At 36.6% G+C, this 20,550-nt stretch overlaps 1 protein-coding gene across 1 annotated transcript; it reads left to right on the plus strand.

Annotated features, from left to right (window-relative positions):
• LOC100512238 (putative olfactory receptor 2W6) lies at window positions 4,339-5,679 on the plus strand. The gene has a single exon (XM_013977516.2). The coding sequence runs from the start codon at window positions 4,747-4,749 to the stop codon at window positions 5,674-5,676; it is 930 nt and encodes a 309-aa protein (XP_013832970.2). The 5' UTR covers window positions 4,339-4,746; the 3' UTR covers window positions 5,677-5,679.

The raw sequence follows: 20,550 nt of genomic DNA on the forward strand, positions 1-20,550 counted from the left end.
CACATATGAGCACCAATTTCTTATATCCTTATATGCTTTTGAATACTATCAAACTGAAAAGTATTTCCAATATAAAGGAGAAAAATAATATTTCATTGTTTTGATTTATATTTAACTATAAGTGAGATTGAAAACATTTTAGATATTTTGGGACCATCTGTATTACCATTTCTTTTTTTTTTTTTTTGTCTTTTGTCTTTTTTTGTTGTTGTTGTTGTTATTGTTGCTATTTCTTGGGCCGCTCCCGCGGCATATGGAGGTTCCCAGGCTAGGGGCTGAATCGGAGCTGTAGCCACCGGCCTACGCCAGAGCCACAGCAACGCGGGATCCGAGCCGCGTCTGCAACCTACACCACAGCTCACGGCAACGCTGGATCGTTAACCCACTGAGCAAGGGCAGGGATCGAACCCGCAACCTCATGGTTCCTAGTCGGATTCGTTAACCACTGCGCCACGACGGGAACTCCTGTATTACCATTTCAATAAATTTTATCTTATTATTCTTTGCCTTTTGTCCTGTCCAGACAATTGTAATTTTACTTATCTGAAAAAGTTTATTTGTTGGAAAAAGCCCTTTGATAACTAAAAAGTTTTGCTCTTTGTTCCACATATATATTGTAAATATTTTTCTCTGCTTTTCAGAAACTATTGGCAGGATTTATCTGAGAATTTACTGAGCCATCGCAATTTGTTCATTGGCCAGAAAACTTGAGTTCTACATTGTTTTTTACTTTCTTCTTATTTTCATAATTATAAAATGATAGAATTAAAACTTAGATAACATATCTTTTGCTTCTGAGATGTACGTTCTAAGGATCAGTCATGAGTTTCAAATACAGTTAGTTGGGGGAAAATATGTAAGCTCTAACATATCACTAGAGGAATCTCTCTAATCTCTAATCTGTCATTGGTTGCAGAGATAATATTATCATTTTGGAAATTTTACCTTTTCCAAAAGGTAATCAGTATGGTTTCCATTATTGTTTGAATGTAATTTAAATATCAGGACACAACCAAATTCCATGTATTTATTTTATATTTACTACATTTCAGTAGCTTTAACAATCTAGGTGAAAATAAAATTCACAAATCAAGTGACAAAGAGAAACATAACATGCTTTTTTTGGTATTATCCTTTTGAAATTATATTAAAATAGAAAGAAGTTAAATTTTTAAATTCTTTCCTCCAAAAACAAACTAAAATCTCATTTCAGTTTAAGAATAAAAAAAGGTTTTCAAAAGCTATTTGTATTTGCATTATGTTGCCAAACTTGATCTTTTTGCCCCACCAAACACCAGGAAGGAATATTTTCCAACAGATATAAAAGTTCAAATTTTGAAGATATGGACAACTGTGGCTTCAGTCAGAAACCAAGAAAAGACCCTAAGAGTTTTTATTCCCAATCATCTGATGCTATTCTAGGATTTCCCCTAAGAATATACTCCTCTATTCTCTTCTCTAGCCCAGCTAATTACCCAAAGGAGTGTGCAATTCCCATTCTCTCAACAAAAAAACATGTTATGCCAGCTTCCAGGCACCATTTTTGATGCTAAGAAATTAGTCCTCTGTTTTTTTTCCATCTGGGTCTATAAGAGCCTCCTAACCTGTACTGCTTATCTTCTGGGGGCTTTAGCTGACAGCTCTTGAAAGCCTCCTAGAGGCTGGGTATTTGGTCCAAAAGGCAGGTAGACAGAAGTGGAATGCTAATGCTATTTTCTATTTCAAATGTATTTTCTCCATAACTACCCTATGACAATTACTCCATTTTGCCTTTTCTCAAAAGTAGTGATATACCATTACTCCATCACATTAGTCAAATTATAAGAAAAAGGAATTCACACAGCCTTTACCATTCTTTTATCTTCAGAAACAAACTAGACTCTAACGCAAGGAAGTTAGTTTGAGGCTTGATTGTCATTCTCTTTCTTGAAAAGTTAAGATCTCTATAACCACTTCTATATAATTTCTGGTGCATTAGTCTCATATCACCGTATTGTTACTTTCTACCTATATTAACTGCGCAGTCTTCCATAAAATCCCAGATAACAAATCTCAATGAGAGAAAAAAAATATTAATGTGTGTTCTCCTTAGATTCCCTGGGAAAGTTGAAACCAGGTAAGCCTAAATGACTAGAGAAGATATACAAAAATTTTCTTTCTTTTACTTTGGTATACTGTGTTTGTATGTGGAAAATAAATCTACTGTAAGAACTTTTAAGTTGAGAAGTTTTCACCAAAAATGTTTTTCTTTGAGAAGCAAAGGACAACAATTTATGTCCTATTCTGTCTTTATTTTTCTAAGCTTATTGCTAGAAAACAAAAACAAAAAAACTAGGAACGATGAGGTTGCAGGTTTGATCCCTGGCCTCACTCAGTGGGTTAAAGATCCGGCGTTGCCGTGAGCTGTGGTGTAGGTCGCAGATGCAGCTTGTATCTGGCATTGCTGTGGCTCTAGCGAAGGTTGGCAGCTACAACTCCGATAGACCTCTAGCCTGGGAATCTCCATATGCCACAGGTGTGTCCCTAAAAAGACAAAAAAAAAACCCAAAAATTGACATTTTTGTTTTCTTAGGTAAACATGTGTTTACTGTCACAAAGTAATTCATTTCCTCATTTTACTCTTCTATGAGTACAGTCTTTACAAGAGCACTTTAGATAATATTTTTAAATAAGGCTGTCATACTTTCCCAATACAGGGCATAGTTTTTACGGCAATAACACTAGTTAATGGCATTATAAATTATGGTACAAAAAGTTATGGTAGTTATAGATTTTTTTTCAGATAACCAATTAATTCTGGAATTTTAGTAACTATTAATTACACAAAACAAAATTTTTATTTTTCTTCATAATCAAGAAGGAAATGTTGACAATCTTAACAAGAAAATTGAGAAGTTATTTTTATACTTAAAAAGTAAATATACTTTTTTGTTTTGTCATTTTAGGTCCGTACCCACAGCATATGGAAGTTCCCAGGCTATGGGTCAAATCGGATCTGAAGCTGTCGGCCTACACCACAGCTCATGGCAATGCCAGATCCTTAACCCACTGAGCAAGGCCAGGGATTGAACCAGTGTCCTCATGGATACTAGTCAGGTTTGTTACCACTGAGCCACAACAGGAACTCCAAAGTAAATATACATTTTATTTAAATTTTCTTCTCAATTATAATGGTGATATTTAATTCTATTATTGTCCTAGTATTCTTTATTCCAAATATGTCTGTTTTTTTATGAATCTAGCACTCTATTCTTCTTAGCCATATTAGGGTAATCATTTTTAAAATTTTACTTTATAAAGTTTATTTATTTATAAAGTTTACCATATACTCTTTCCTTTTCTCTCCATTCATCCTTATTGCCATGTACCTTTTTCTGCAAGCTAACTGGGTTGTTTTGATGCTTCTAAAAGGCTACCAGAAGACTAATTATATCCAAAATTACCATTTTATTACTAGATAGATTATCATCTCTGACCCAAGCAATCTAGGTTACAGAATTCTATTTCTTTCAAAGAAATGAATGACAGAAATCTGAGTTAACAGCATTTCATGGGAGAAATTGGGTTATTTAGTACATATAAAAATATAAGTAAAAATGGTGACATTGACACTATGAAGTAAATGCATATTGAATAGCATTAATATGATTATAATAAAACAGTTAATGGTAGGCAGTTTTTTTGTGTTTTTCTTTTTCTTTTTTTTTTTTTTTTCTGTCTTTTCTAGGGCCACACCTGCGGCATATAGAGGTTCCCAGGCTAGCGGTCTAATCGGAGCTATAGCTGCCGGCCTACGCCACAGCCACAGCAACGCGGGATCCGAGCCGCATCTGTGACCTATACCACAGCTCAAGGTAATGCCAGATCCTTAATCCACTGAGCAAGGCCAGGGATCAAACACGCAATCTCACGGTTCCTAGTTGGATTCATTAACCACTGAGCCACGATGGGAACTCTGTGTTTTTCAAATCATATCTTGGCTACTGAGATCAACCTTGGTTGTCACACTTCCAGAAGTCATTTTCTACATTTAGAGTATTTGGAAGACATCTACTAGGGTGATAATACATCTGATAACCTTGTTATATGAATATATAGTATTTTTAGGCCGCACCCATGGCATATGCAAGTTCCCAGGCTACAGGTTGAATCAGGGCTGTAGCTGGAGGCCTACACCACAGCCACAGCAATGTGGGATCCAAGCATGTCTGCGACCTACATCACAGCTCATGGCAACACCAGATTCTTAACCCACTAAGTGAGGCCTGGGATTAAACCCGCATCCTCATGGATACTAGTCAGATTCGTTTCTGAGGAACCATGATGGGAACTCACCAAAGAATTGTTGAAGGAATTGAATGTCTTGGCCTAAAGAAAATTTAGGTATGGAAACTGCCTTAAACTGTATTAATGGTTGTCATATGAACAGAGATTAGATATCAGGTATATTCAATAAAATTAAAATACTTTGTCTTATGAATAAGGGAGAAAATATCTACTTAATAAAAGGATGTTGATTTTCAGTCAGAATTTCCAAAAATTAAATAATGTGTCTTACGTGTTTGAATAAATGATGAACAGCTTATATGGCTAGGTAGATGCTACTCAAATATTGGATGGGTTGTTAGACTTGATGGCTTGTATGTTCCTTGAAAATCCTGATATTCAATGGTTTTTCAGAAACTATAGATTAAATATTCTTTATTTCATTCTTACCAGCTATACAGATGATGTGAAAGGAAGGCAATGGAAAGATCCAATGACAGCTTTGAGTATGATTTTATCTTAGTGGGCTTCTCTGATCGTCCCAAGTTGGAGATGGTGCTCTTCACAGTAAATTTGATTCTGTATTCAGTGGCTGTGCTGGGAAATTCAACCATAATCCTCCTATGTATATTAGACTCTCGACTTCACACTCCAATGTACTTCTTTCTGGCAAATCTTTCCTTTCTAGATCTCTGCTTCAGTACCAGCTGTATCCCACAGATGCTGGTTAACCTCTGGGGCCCTGAGAAGACTATCAGCTATGCCGGCTGTGTTGTCCAACTTTTCTCTTTTCTTTCCATTGGAGGAATCGAGTGCATCCTTCTGGCTGTCATGGCGTATGACCGCTATGCAGCAGTCTGCAAGCCCCTGCATTACATGGTTATTATGCATCCCCAGCTGTGTTTGCAACTGGTGGCTGTGGCCTGGGGGAGTGGACTGGTCAATGCCATTGTTATGTCCCCACTAACAATGACCCTCTCCAGATGTGGTCGGCGACGAGTTAACCATTTCCTCTGTGAAATGCCAGCACTCATCAAAATGGCTTGTGTGGATGCTCGTGCAGTGGAAATGCTGGCTTTCACCTTTGCCATTCTCATTGTCCTGCTGCCCCTCACCCTTATTCTTATCTCCTATGGCTATATTGCAGCAGCAGTGCTAAGAATCAAATCAGCTGCTGGGCGTCAGAAAGCCTTCAATACCTGTAGCTCCCACCTCACTGTGGTCTTCTTGTTCTATGGGAGCATCATCTATATGTATATGCAGCCAGGAAACAGCTCTTCTCAAGACCAAGGCAAGTTTCTCACCCTCTTCTACAACCTGGTAACTCCCATGTTGAATCCACTCATCTATACCTTAAGGAATAAGGAGGTGAAAGGGGCACTGAAAAAGGTTTTGGGGAAGCAACAATGAACAGTAGAGGTATGCTAAGTTATAAAGCCTTAGACAAAATATTTTTTTCAAACACCACCATTTATTCTGTGCCTACAATAACTTTAGCCAATGTATCAAATACTCTTGGATTTTTAAAAATGTGGATAAATACATTGATATATCCAGAGTCAATGTGACTCAACCAAAAACCATAGCTACACTCAATATGTATCTTGGTAAAATAATATTTGGTGAAAAAGAATTAAGTCCCAGAAGAAAGGTGAAATGCCTCTCATATAGATATAAAATAGATATATGTTAAAGATTTTATTCAACTCAGTTAATAAGGGAATCAGGAAAAATAGGATAACCAGTTCCGAAGAAACTCAAAAAGCACAAATTTACATGTTGAAATTAATGCACAAATGGAGGCACAACTTTTTTCTGCCACTGTGGGAAAGGGAAGTCAATTTAATTTCTACTTGATAGAACTGAATTCACATGTCATAGACAAGAATTATTTTGCATTGCTATCAGTTATCTCTAATTTACAATGTTGTAAAATTCATGCCACAGAATCAGATAACCTGAAGAAGTGTCATCTAGACTCTAGACAATGTATAATTTTCCACTTCAGCATAAATTTGTCCCTACAAACTAATCTATAAATCTTATTTATGTTATAAAACTAAGTAAGTAGTTTCAAGCCTCTTAATAAAAGGTTTGTGAGTATTTTCATTCTGATTTTTTAAATGGCAAAAATACGGTTTATAGATCCTATGTAAATGAACCTGAGTCACACAGTTAGATAACTAGAATTCGAAAGTGGTGTGTATAAGTCTGAACCTTTGTTGTTGTCCACTGAGTAACACTGCTTTGTTATAGAGTGTTTAGTGCATGTACAGATGGCCTAATAATCAGTCCCAACCTCCTTTTCTTTGCTTGTGCAATCCTTCAATCATGCTGGATATGCTATTGACCATATTAGAGAATTCTCACTATTTAGAAGTTTGTTAATTTTTATTAACTATTAGTATTATGATTGCCCCATGCAAATTCCCTGTCCAAATCTTTCCATGCTTCAGTGGTCACCTCTGATACAATATATTTATAAAATTATCCAGGACTATTTGATTTAAAAAAGCTCTGTCACTCCTAAACTACTGTATTTCTATACGGTGAAATGATAGTTCTTCTAGTTAATATTATTATATTTACATATTTCTGATGTTGCCTATCAGACTGTAGGTTTCTTGATGTGACAGGGCTATTTATTTTTTTAATCCTTAGCACCATTCCACATATTAAATTGTTATTAAAATGCCTTGTAGATAGTAAGCAATCAATAATTGCTTAGGATGACCATGAATTTTAACTGATCAATTACATCTAGAAATAATTCCTTAATTTTATTTGATGTACTGTCTAATATTTTCTTTGTTCTTCAGGATTACAAGTGAACCTATTACAATATACCGTTTGAGTTTTAGCTGCTGTCAAATGTTTTATGCTTTTTAAAAAATAAATTCAAATAAATTCTATGAAGAAACATGAAAAAAGTCATTAAGGAATCTCCATGGATATTAAAAGTCATCCCCAATTTTTTGGAAACAAAACTTTTCCCCCTATCAATCATAAACTCGAGGGGAATTGCAATGAATTCTGCCATGGTCTAAAGGCTGTTTTGATGGTGAAAACTATAGAATTTTAAACTTGTTAACGTAAGAAAGGTAGTTATCCTCTCTTTAAAATGATTTTCTTGCATACAATGCCCTCAACCCCCCATTTTATCATTCCTTATTTGCTACCCACTTCCCATTGTTAATCATTTTAAAAAGTGAAAATATTTTTAAAAAACATTTATGTAAAAATAGTGGAATAACGTATGTTTGCAAATCACAGAAATGTTGGAAAGTTCATATAGAATGGATAAACAACAAGGTCCTACTGTCTAGTATAGGCAACTATATTCAATATCCTGTGATAAACCATAATGGAAAAGAATATGAAAAAGAATGTGTATATATATAACTGTGTATATATATATATGTGTATGTATAACTGTATATATATATGCATATGTATATAACTTTGCTGTACAGCAGAAATTAACACAATATTGTAAACCAACTATACTTGAATAAAATGAATTTTTAAAAAATAAAAAATATATTTAAAAATTTGGAAAGTTTGAGGATGGCCTTTATGAATGATTATATAATACTGAATTTTACACTACAAATGGAAATTACTCTTAATGAGTATATTGTGATGTGCAGGTAGAAAAAATACTTCAAATGAACACTACTTTTATCTCTGGTGCAGAGTTGGCTATACCATTTCTCATGGCACTAGAGATTTAAGTTAGGTAGCACTTAGTATTCTACTCTTGTGATGATATAATCCCCCATAATGTGTTATAGATGTGGTGATTTCCAAAATAGTCTCCACTTCTATACTTCCTTTTCCTTTGTATTTACTTAAAAAGTCAATAGTAATTTAATATGGTAGAAAGGCACGTTTATTTTGCATATTCTGTATTTTACAGAATATTTGCCTTGAAATAATTTTGGGTGAGTATTATTAAGACTGAGAATCAAAAAAAAACATTTAATTTTGCTATGAGAGTCTAACACCCATCTAAAATAATTTATAAGGTATAACAGAATAAATCTAAATACAGAATGACTGTCCTATGTCTATTGCAAAATGAATTATATGTCTGCGCCCGTGCTGGGGAGGGGAGAAAAGAAGGGGTGGGTCCCCATAGAATACCCCCCACGCCACAGCAAGCTTACAGGCCCACTAGCTAGCTGAAAACTGTGCTTCCCAGTGCATCCCCTCCCCCCCCCCCCGCCACGCCCTACGCTCTCACCGGACCTGGGGCTGCCTGCCATCCAGGAGGGCTGGCCTCAACAATTGCCTGAAGCCTACCACCGCAGGGGCTGTCCCTGCACAGGCCGCTTGCCCTTTGGTGGGGCTACATTTCCGCAGAGCAGCACCAAACACCACCAGCCCCCGAGAAAAGGCCTGCAGCCCAGAAAAGCCAGAACAAGCTTAGCCAGGCTGTGAATAGATCAGCCTAATTCTCGGACGGTTTTTCTGAGTCGGGTTGCCCCGGGGAGGAGCCTCTTCAGTTTCCAATGGCCCTGCTACCCGCCCAAGCCCCCAGGCGGTGCCCCACTCCCATGAAATAACTGCTCAGCACCACCAGCCCCCTGGAAGAGCCCCTGCAGCCCAGAAAAGCTGCAACAAGCTCGGCCAGACTGTGAAAAGATCCACCTACATCCTCAGGCTGTCCTTCTGAGTTGGGCTACCCTAGGGAAGAGCCTCTTAGGTTCTCAGTGACCCAGAGGTCACCCCTGAAGAGCAGCTGCCCAACACCGCCAACCTCCTGCAAGAACCCCACAGCCTAAAAACACCAGAGCAAGCTCTGCATGACCAAGTGAAATCTGCTACCATCGTGGTGTGGACCTCCCAGTCCTGTCTGCCCTCAGGAAGTCCTCCTTTGCTTCAAAGAAACACTGTTAGCCCCATCAACACTCCAGAAAAGCCACACTGCCTCAAAAAAGATTGACCAACAACGCCAGCCCTCAGGAAATATTCCACCACAGTGACAAGGCAAACACTGCCCGATAACGGAGAGTACAACTCCCTCAGGAGAAAGAAAACAACAAGCAAGATGAAGAAGCTGAGAAACCACCCCCAGTCAAACCAACAGGAGAACTCACCTATAACAGTCAACAATGAAACAGATCTCTGCAGTCAGACAGACCTGGACTTCAAAAGAGAAATAGTGAAAATACTGAAGGAATTAAGAGAAGATATGAACACTAATGCAGATACCCTCAGAAAGGAACTAGAAAATATAAGGAGGAGCCAAGTAAAACTAGAACATTCATTTGCAAAGATGCAAACTGAACTAGGGGCAGTAAAAACCAGAATGAATAATGCAGAAGAACGAATCAGTGATATGGAAGATAGAATAATGGAAATCACTCAATCTGGTCAACAGACAGAAAACCGAATCAAAAAACTGGAAAGCAATATAAGAGACCTATGGGATAATATAAAGCGGGCCAAGCTACGCATAATAGGAATTCCAGAAGGAGTAGAAAAAGATAAGGGGATGGAAAATATATTTGAAGAAATTATTGCTGGAAACTTCCCAAATCTAAAGGATACTGGATTCAAGATACAAGAAGCACAGAGGGCCCCAAACAAACTGAACCCAAACAGACCCACACCAAGACACATCATAATAAAAATGGCAAAAGTTAGTGATAAAGAGAGGATCCTAAAGGCAGCAAGAGAAAAACAGAATGTGACCTACAAGGGAACCCCCATAAGAATATCAGCTGATTTCTCTACAGAAACACTACAGGCCAGGAGGGAATGCAAGAGATATTTAAAGTGCTCAAAGGAAAAAATATGCAACCTAGAATACTCTATCCAGCAAGAATATCATTTAAAATAGAAGGGGAAATAAAAATTTTTCCCAACAAACAAAAACTTAAAGAATACAGCAACACAAAACCCAGGTTAAAGGAAATATTGAAAGGGCTTCTCTAAACCAAAAAGAAAGGAAGGAAAGGGAAGAAAAAAGAAAAGAAAAAAAAAAAAAGAAGAAGAGGAAGAGCTAGGACTGAGGAAACTGCAATCAGAGAGCAGTCACTCAAATAAGCCAGCATACAGATTTAATCATGAACATGCTTCAAACAAAATAAAATTAAAAAGAAAAAAATAAAAAAGAGTCATCAAAACCATAAAATGTGTGCAAGGGATGTTAGGAGGTAAATAACCCTTTTTGTTTGTTTGTATGTTTCTCTTCTTAATTTTAATATAGTAATGAAGTGTTTGAACCTACAGGACCATCGGGCTAAAACACACAATTATGGGAAGGGGTTAGCATACTTAAAAAACAGGGCAATCACAAGCCAAAACCAAATATTGCATTTGCAAAAAATGAAAAAAAAATACACTCAAGCAGATAACAACAGGAGACCATCTAACCAAAAAAAAAGAAAGGAAGAATGGAACCATAGAATCAACTGGAACACGAGGTTCAAATGACAATAAATAATCATCTATCAATTATCACCTTAAATGTCAATGGACTGAATGCCCCAATCAAAAGACACAGGGTGGCTGAGTGGATAAAAAGGCAAAAACCTTCAATATGCTGCCTACAAGAAACTCACCTTAGGACAAAAGATACATATAGATTGAAAGTGAAAGGGTGGGGAAAAGTATTTCACGCCAATAGACATGACAGAAAAGCAGGAGTCGCAACGCTCATATCAGACAAAATAGACTTTAAAACAAAAGACATAAAGAAAGACAAAGAAGGACACTATTTAATGATTAAGGGATCCATCCAAGGAGAGGATGTTACTATCATCAACATATATGCCCCAAATATAGGAGCACCCAGATACATACAACAAATATTAACAGACATAAAGGGAGATATTGATGAGAATACAATCATAGTAGGAGACCTAAATACCCCCCTCACATCAATGGACAGATCCTCTAGACAGAAAACCAATAAAGCAACAGAGATCCTAAAACAAAATGAATTATATGGATTATTGATCTTATATGAACTCCCTATAATTTCTGATGCACTAGCTTTAGACAAATTCAGGATTTTTTTTTTTTTTTTGTCTTTTTAAGTCTGCTCCCATGGCAAATGGAAGTTCCCAGGCTAGGGGTCGGTCTACACCACAACCACAGCAATGCTGGATCCAAACCTACATCGCAGCTCATGGCAGCACCGGATCCTTAACCCACTGAGAGAGGCCAGAGATCAAACTCGTGTCCTCACGGTTACTCAGGTTCATTACTGCTGAGCCACAATGGGAACTCCAACCTGTTCAGGATTTTTCACAACAAACTACCCTGTCTCTACTGTAAAAGAAAGCAAATTCTTCCGTTGAAGTTTTTACTACATTTTAGAAGTGCTAAAAAAAGAAAAAAATTCTTCTTTTAAGCTTCCTTCCACTGGAGTATTTTATTACATCAGGGGATCATTTTTAGAAAATTGTTATCCAAAGAAATGAATCCATAACAGGAGACTATCAGTCATCATCATGAGGCTTATTAAAAATTATGTTTATCAACTTGAGAAGATGCAGACATAGCTGTTCACATCCATCCTGTGTGAAATTAAATGTCACAATTATAATTGATGAGAACATTTAAATAAAAAGTATATTTCCTTTTTAAGTTTAAAAAGCAACTTCTGGAGTTCTGTCGTGGCTCAGAGGTTAAGGAACCCCACTAGGAACCATGAGGTAGAGGGTTCGATCCCTGGCCTTGCTCAATGGGCTAAGGATCCGGTGTTGCCGTGAGCTGTGGTGTAGGTCGCAAATGCAACTCAGATACCCCGTCGCTGTGGCTACAGTGTAGGCCAGCGGCTACAGCTCCACTTAGACCCCTAGCCTGGGAACCTCCATGTGCCATGGGTGCAGCCCAAAAAAGAAAAAAAAAAAAAGTAACTTCTTAAGGCAATAAAAATAAGAGCAAAAATAAACAAATGGGACCTAATCAAACTTATAAGCTTTTGCACAACAAAGGAAACTATAAACACAATGAAAAGACAATCCATAGATTGGGGGAAAAAATGTTTGCAAATGATGTGACTGACAAGGGCTTAACTTTCAAAATATAAAAACAGCTCATACAACTCAACAACAAAAAAAGCAGACAACTCAATCAAAAAATGGACAGAAGACCTAAATACATTTCTCCAAGAAGACAGATGGCCAAAATGCACATGAAGAGATGCTCAGCATCACCAGTTATTAGAGAACTGCAAATCAAAACTGCAATGAGATACTACCTCACACCAGTCAGAATGGCCATCAGGAAAAAGTCTACAAATAGCAAATGTTGGAGATGGTGTGGAGAAAAGGGAGCCCTCCTACACTATTGCTGGGAATATAAATTGGTGCAGCCACTATGGAGAAGAGTAAAGAGATCCTTCAAAAAACTAAAAATAGAATTGCCATATGATCCAGCAATCCCCCTCCTGGGCACATCCAGATAAAACTATAATTTGAAAAGATACACACATCCCTATATTCATAGCAGCACTATTCACAACGGCCAAAACATGGAAACAACCTAAATGTCCATCAACAGATGATATCATATGGTATTTATCTTTCTCTTTATGACTTTCTTCACTTAGTATGATAGTCTCTAGTTGCATCCATGTTGCTATGAATGGCATTATTTCATACTTTTTTTGGCTAAGATTCCATTTCATTCAATGGAAAAATGGGCAAAAGACCTGAATAGACTGGTCTCCAAGGAAGATATACAGATGGCCAGCAAACACATGAAAAAATGCTCAACATCGTTGATTAGAAGAGAAATGCAAATCAAAACTACCATGAGATACCACCTCATACCAGTCAGAATGGCCATCATTAATAAGTCCACAAATAACAAGTGCTGGAGGGGCTGTGGAGAAAAAAGAACCCTCCTGCACTGTTGGTGGGAATGTAAACTGGTACAGCCACTATGGAGAACAGTTTGGAGATACCTGAGAAATCTATACATAGAACTTCCATATGACCCTGCAATCCCACTCTTGGGCATATATCCGGACAAAACTCTACTTAAACGAGACACATGCACCCGCATGTTCATTGCAGCACTACTCACAATAGCCACGACATGGAAACAACCCAAATGTCCATCGACAGATGATTGGATTCGGAAGAAGTGGTATATATACACAATGGAATACTACTCAGCCATAAAGAAGAGTGACATAATGCCATTTGCAGCAACATGGATGGAACTAGAGACTCTCATACTGAGTGAAATTAGCCAGAAAGACAAAGACAAATACCATATGATATCACTTATAACTGGATCTAATATCCAGCACAAATGAACATCTCCACAGAAAAGAAAATCATGGACTTGGAGAATAGACTTGTGGCTGCCCGATGGGAAAGGGAGGGAGTGGGAGGGATCTGGAGCTTGGGGTTATCAGATACAACTTAGAATACATTTACAAGGAGATCCTACTGAGTAGCATTGAGAACTATGTCTAGATACTCATATTGCAACAGAACAAAGGGTGGGGGAAAAATGTATACATGTAAGAATAACTTGATCCCCATGCTGTACAGCAGGGGAAAAAAAAAGAAAGTAATTGACTAAGACTTAATAAAAGAGGATCAATAAAATAGATAATAAAGAAAATACCTCAGGGTTTTTCTAAGTCTTAAAAAAAAAAACCAAACAGACTCATAGACATAGAGAACAAACTTGTGGTTGCCAAGAGGTAAGGGAGAGGAGGAGGGTTGGATTGGGAATTTGGGACTAGTAGATGCAAACTATTACATAGAGAGTGAATAAAGAAGATCCTATTGTGTAGCGCAGGGAACTATATTCAAAAATATAATGGAAAAGAAAAAAAAACCTTCTGATTTCTTATTCAAAATACCAATGTTTCCTTCTTTATGATTATGAAGAAAAAAATTTTTGTTTTGTTTTGTTTTGTGTAATTAATAGTTTCTAAAATTCCTGAATTGATTGGCTATCTGAAAAACAAAAATCTGTATCTACCATAATTTTTCTACCATAATGTGTAATGCCATTAAATAGTGTTATTACCATACAAACTATGCTCTGTATTATGGAAGTATGTCAGCCTTTAAAAATATTATCTATTATCTAAATAGCTCCTGTAAAAGGCCGTACTTATAGAAATATGAAATGAGGAATTCAACTACTCCGTGACATCAAAGACATGCTTACCTAAGAAAACAAAATGTTGAATTCTTTTTAAAATTTTTAGTCAGATGATTTCTTAGGGATTTCACACGGGCATTTCATAAAAGGTCTGGATGGTTACCACCCACCAGAGACTGTGCCCACTGAGGGCTGCCATTTCTTTTGATAATGCTGCAGGAAAGGTGAGTGTCTAATTTGCAGGTTTGAAGGTGCCATAGGGCAGACAGTGTTCCACCTTAGTCTCAGAGACTGCTGCCTGTTGTAACTTGTAATGGTGAAAACAAACTGAAGTTGTGTTTTGGGACAGTTTTCTGAAAAAGGTGGCCAGCAATGTCAACATCAATTAAGTCAGGGTGGTTGACAGTGTTGTTTAGAACATCTATGTCTTTGCTGATTTTTTTTTTTTTTTTTAGTTCTATCAATTGCTGAGAAAGTAACAGATATATATGTTTATTTATTTATTTATTTATTTACTTTTTTTTTTTTTTTTGTCTTTTTGCTATTTCTTGGGCCGCCCCTGCGGCATATGGAGGTTCCCAGGCTAGGGGTCGAATCGGAGCTGTAGCCACCGGCCTACGCCAGAGCCACAGCAATGCGGGATCCGAGTCACGTCTGCAACCTACACCACAGCTCACAGCAATGCCGGATCGTTAACCCACTGAGCAAGGGCAGGGACCGAACCTGCAACCTCATGGTTCCTAGTCGGATTCGTTAACCACACACCACGACGGGAACTCCAACAGATATATATGTTAAAATATCCAGCCATGGCTGTGGAACTGTCTTTGTCTCCTTTTAATTTTGTCAAATTTTGCTAAAAAGAAAAAAATGACACAGGTGATATGTTTATTCTTGTACATGTAAATAAAAATATCACCTGACATATTTTGGCAAAATAATTTGTAAATTTACTGCACTTACCTGCCAAAGAATGTTCATCATAATTGCAAATCATACATGTTTTGAAATGTATTAGGTATAGGTAGGATCCTGAGTCTTATGTAAAAAATTACCTCTAACCCTAATTATTTTGTGACTCTACAAATTAATTCCATCAAAAGTGTGATTATCTATCTATTTGGACATACATGTGAAAATTCCTGGTCACAGTGGGTCAGAACCCCCTTAAGACTATGAGTAAAAAATATAAATATTTTGCGTTCCCGTTGTGGTGCAGTGGAAACAAATCTGACTAGCATCCTTGAGGATGCAGGTCCTATCCCTAGCCTCGCTCAGGGGTTGGGGATCCATCATTGCTGTGAGCTGTGGTGTAGGTCGCAGATTCGGCTTGGATCCCACATTGCTGTGGCTGTATGTGTAGGCCGGCAGCTGTAGCTCTAATTCAGACCCCAGCCTGGGAACTCCCATATGCCAAGGGTGCAGCCCTAAAAATAAAATATATACATATATATTCATATATACACACATACTCATATATTTCATGCTTATTACATTTTCTGACAAAGGAAAGTTATCACATTATGCTCCAAATTAACTTTCAGATTACTGCAAACAATCAGTTTCTATGCCCCAAATTGACTTTCAGATCACTGCAAACAATCAATCCTATAATCAAACTGTCTAGTCCTTAAACACCTCAATTCAATTTCTCGTTTGTATGCTATGATATCCTTTTTATAGGGTAGATACAGGTTTCCATGAAATTATAAGACACCCCAAGAATTATGAAACTTGTCAGTTCTGGGTCAGGAGAAGATTCCAGGAACTTGCGTCCTGGGTAACATTTTCAAGAAAATAAAGGACACATGACATGATCATTTGGTTACCTTCTGAGTTCTGGAGTCTTAATAAGACTTTGTCCTACTCAGTTGCTTTCTATTAGTCATTGTGACTACTGCAGGAATACCTTTATTATTTAAGACAGCACAGTGCCTTTACTTGTTCCCTTAGATAGCTTTCTCTTAGTTCATAATGTCCTTGGTTGTTGAGTTATGTATCTCTTATTGGGTCTTCCTTTTTTGATCACATGATCCCATTACAACGAAAAAGGAGAAATTATAATATTAAGCTTCTTTTTGTCCAAAAAAAAGGAGATATGTGTTATACATGTGTGTGTATATATGTGCATTTGTGTATAAACTATCTTGAAAATGGGCACCTGGAGGTGAGATGGAAAGAGAAGCTGTTTGAGTAAATAAGAGGTGGTGGCTCCCTGGGATGCTCTTTCTGCCAACATTGACATGATGAATGTACTTTGGGAGTGAGACAAACTATCCTTCCACTTCCAATAGTTTATAGAACTCTCCTCTCAAAGTCTCATTACATATCTTCAGAGTATCATGTGTATACTGCAGTAGTTCGTGGTTCTAGAGAGCCCCTTGACCAATCTGTACTCCCAAGAGTGGGAAGGAATGGAAAGGTGGAAGAACAAACTTCAAGGACTTCTGATTTTCCTTTAACTCAAAAGTTATACCACTGTACTAATTGGTATATGAATCTGAATTGATAAAGATAGATTATTATAGATCATCTTTAAATCCTACAAGAACACATTGCTATATTATTTAATTTAATGTCAATATGATTTTAAAGTTTTCTAAGTTTTATTCTTTTTTTTTTTGGTCTTTTTGCCTTTTCTGGGGCCGCTCCCGCGGCATATGGAGGTTCCCAGGCTAGGGGTTGAATTGGAGCTGTAGCTGCTGGCCTACGCCAGAGCCACAGCAATGTGGGATCCGAGCCGCATCTGTAACCTACACCACAGCTCATGGCAACGCCGGATCCTTAACCCACTGAGCAAGGCCAGGGACCAAACCCATAACCTCATGATTCCTAGTTGGATTCGTTAACCACTGCGCCATGACGGGAAGTCCTAAAATTTCCTAAGTTTTAATCAACTATCTTGTATTCAATCTATGCCTATTTCTTTCCATAGTCCTCTTTTTATCCTTAAATGTACATAATTGGATTAAATATAATCTTTTTGTGTGACGCAAAGATTCACACATAAATTCCTGATCTTTTAACGTGGATAAATAAATTGTGGTGTATTTAAGAGGAATATCATATAATGAAAAACATGAATAAGCTTCAGCTAAACAATCTTGGAAAAAAAGATAGTATTTCTCCTTTATTTACACTCACAATACTCACAACACCAGATGAGTGGGGTTTTTTCACACATCAAGCAATTCTCCAATACCTGCTGGGTTTCCTACATTTTAATTCATTTCTGAAACTATCCACCTTGAGTTAGCATCAGGTCCCACAAATTCAGGGCTCAGTCACACAAGATTGCCTGCACTTCAGATGCTGACCACAAGTCCCAGTTTGTCACCTGTACTTCTGACCAGCTATAAATCTGGGTTCACATAACCCTCTCCTGGAGTTCAGCAATTTGCTAGAACAGCTCACAAAACTCAAGGAAAAACTTACTTACTTACATATACCAGTAATATCCTTACAATATAAAGAATATAAGAAAAGATATGAATGAACAGTCAGATGAAGAGATAGATGGAAATCAGGTTATTGCTCAACCAAGTTATCAGACTCAAAAAAGCTGAAAACAAATCTAGTTGAGGAGTGAGAGAGGAACACAAACAAGCTGATTTATTTTGCATAACATTAGGTAGGGTTTGGATTGAAAGGCATTAGTTATTTCTGAATGTGAGCATACACCAAACTGACTTCAAATCACTGCAATATTTCATTCCAGATGGTGTTAACTTTATATCTGATTCAACATTTTATGATCAAATTCTCCAATTCTAAAACATGCCAATTCAACTCCTCATTTGCATACTATGAGCTCCTTTTTTGTAGGGTATATATTTTGTTAGTAATGCAAGTTTGATTTAACATACAGTGAAAAACATGAAAAACTTCTATACTGAAAACTAACAAATATTTATAAGAAAAATTAAGAAAATCAAATAAATGTAGAGACATATTTATTGATTGGAAGATTCAGTATTTAAGATGTGCATCCTTCCCTAAATGATCTATAAATACAGTCACAATCAAAAATCCAAGCAGGATTAAACATACAAAGAAGAATTTATATTGATTCTTCTTAAATTCTTCCAAAAAACTGAAGAAGGAACACTCCAAAATACATTCTATGAAGCCACCATCACTCTAATGCCAAAGCCAAAGATACTACCAAAAAAAAAGAAAATTATAGATCAACACTTTGATGAATATAGATGCAAAAATTCTCAACAAAATTATAGCAAACCAAATCCAACAACACATAAAAAGGATCATACACCACAACCAAGTGGGATTCATCTCAAATTCACAAGGATGGTTCAACATACTCAAATTAATCAATGTCATACACCATATTAACAAAAGAAACATCAAAAACCACAATCAATCAATGTGGATGTATCAAAGTTTATCCATTCACTTATTGAAGGACATTGTGGTTGCTTCCTTTCCAAGTTTTGACAATTTTGACAATCTGTGTGCAGGTTTTTATACAGACATAAGTTTTCAACTCATTTGAGTAAACACCAACAAGTATGACTACTAGGTCAAGCAGTAAGAGAATATTTAGTTCTATAAGAAATGAACATTCTTCCAAAGTGGCTGTACAATTTTGTATTCCCACCAGCAGTGAGTGAAAGATCCTGCACTCCATATCCTTGATAATATTTGGTGGAGTTAATGTTAGATTTTCACCATTCTAATAGTGATGTCTCATTGCTTTAATTTGCAATTTCCTAATGACATATGATTTTGAGCATCTTTTGCATATGCTTATTTGCTGTCTGTATATCTTTGGGGAGATGCCTACTCAGATTTTGACCACTTTTAAATTGGGTTGTTCATTTCCTTATTATTGAATTTTAAGAGTTCCTTGTATAGTTTGGATAACAGACCTTTATCGGATATGCTTCTGCAAATATTCGCCTTTAGCCTGTGGCTTGTCCTCTTATTCTCTTCAAGGCTTTGATTTTTACCCAGGTAATTCATCTCTAATATGCTTTTTATGTGCAAATAACATTTGTGGATACCAACAATATTACAAGGAATATTCTTTATTTTTTCCTCTCATCAATATGCCTTCAGGGAAGCTGGATTGTTATTTTTTTTTCATAGTCATTTGCTTTATTTAAAAATATGCCTATATCAGATAGAGCACCAACTGACTATGAAATTGACCACTCTGTCCCAACAGATACAGTGAGGGGAAAACAAGAAAAGGAGATAGTAGGTAAGATGATACAGCAATTTTTCGTAATTTATGTTCATGGATGAAAATTATCAAGTTGAAGTACATTATCAAAGGACAGTGTATAAAGTAAAACAATTGGTCTCCTATAATTCCATTCTCATAATCACTAGATTGTCTACATGGCTTCCATATCTGTTCAAATAGGGAATCTAGCTAAGGAAATAGCTATATTTGGATAACATAAGTGCATACTTTATTTAAAAGAACACACATATTACCCCAAATATGAAGCATATTAGAGAAGCAAGCTCTGCTTTTGATGGTTTATTTTTTCTTGTTCTATGAAACTTTCCTAGAAGTGTGAAGGGTATAAAAATTGCACCATATCCAATTTTGACAAAGCCCATGGTTGAAAATTTTGTTTACAAAAATAACCTTTTTGATCTGAAAGAAAAGATGTGCTGAGTTGGATGACACTGAGGTAAAGAAAACTAAGGGAAATTCAACATGACCCCAAAGTAAACTTTGAAGCAAGTCATGAAAACATGAAAACATGGGAACAAGACTTTACTCATCTACAACTGTTCTTATGTCTCGGTATTCAGAAATATGTTTTTAGTTAAGGAATCAATAAGAAAAATTAAATGTTATTATTTAAGGAATACAGTGTTAAAGTCCAAGTAAATTCCAATTCATTAGTCCTGAAAACTTACTACTGGAAAAAAGCAGAAAAAGCAAACCTTTATGTTACAAGTAATATTTGGAGAAGGCTATAATGCATTGGTGAAGCTGTCCAGATTCCTACCTTCTTGTGAAGGAAAAACAAAAACAAAAAGCCATTCCCTAATTTACAGACCTCCTATTTATAAACTAAAATGGGTATCTTTGAAATGATTTATCCAAATCAGTTAAAGGCAGTTAGACTGTGATGAGTTAAAAATATATATGTGGAAGTAAAATGTAAGACAAAAATAAAACAATGGGAAGTTCCCTTGTGGCACAGTGGGTTA

This window comes from Sus scrofa, chromosome 7 (assembly GCF_000003025.6).
Source record: "Sus scrofa isolate TJ Tabasco breed Duroc chromosome 7, Sscrofa11.1, whole genome shotgun sequence".
In the NCBI taxonomy this organism is placed as follows: Eukaryota; Metazoa; Chordata; class Mammalia; order Artiodactyla; family Suidae; genus Sus; species Sus scrofa.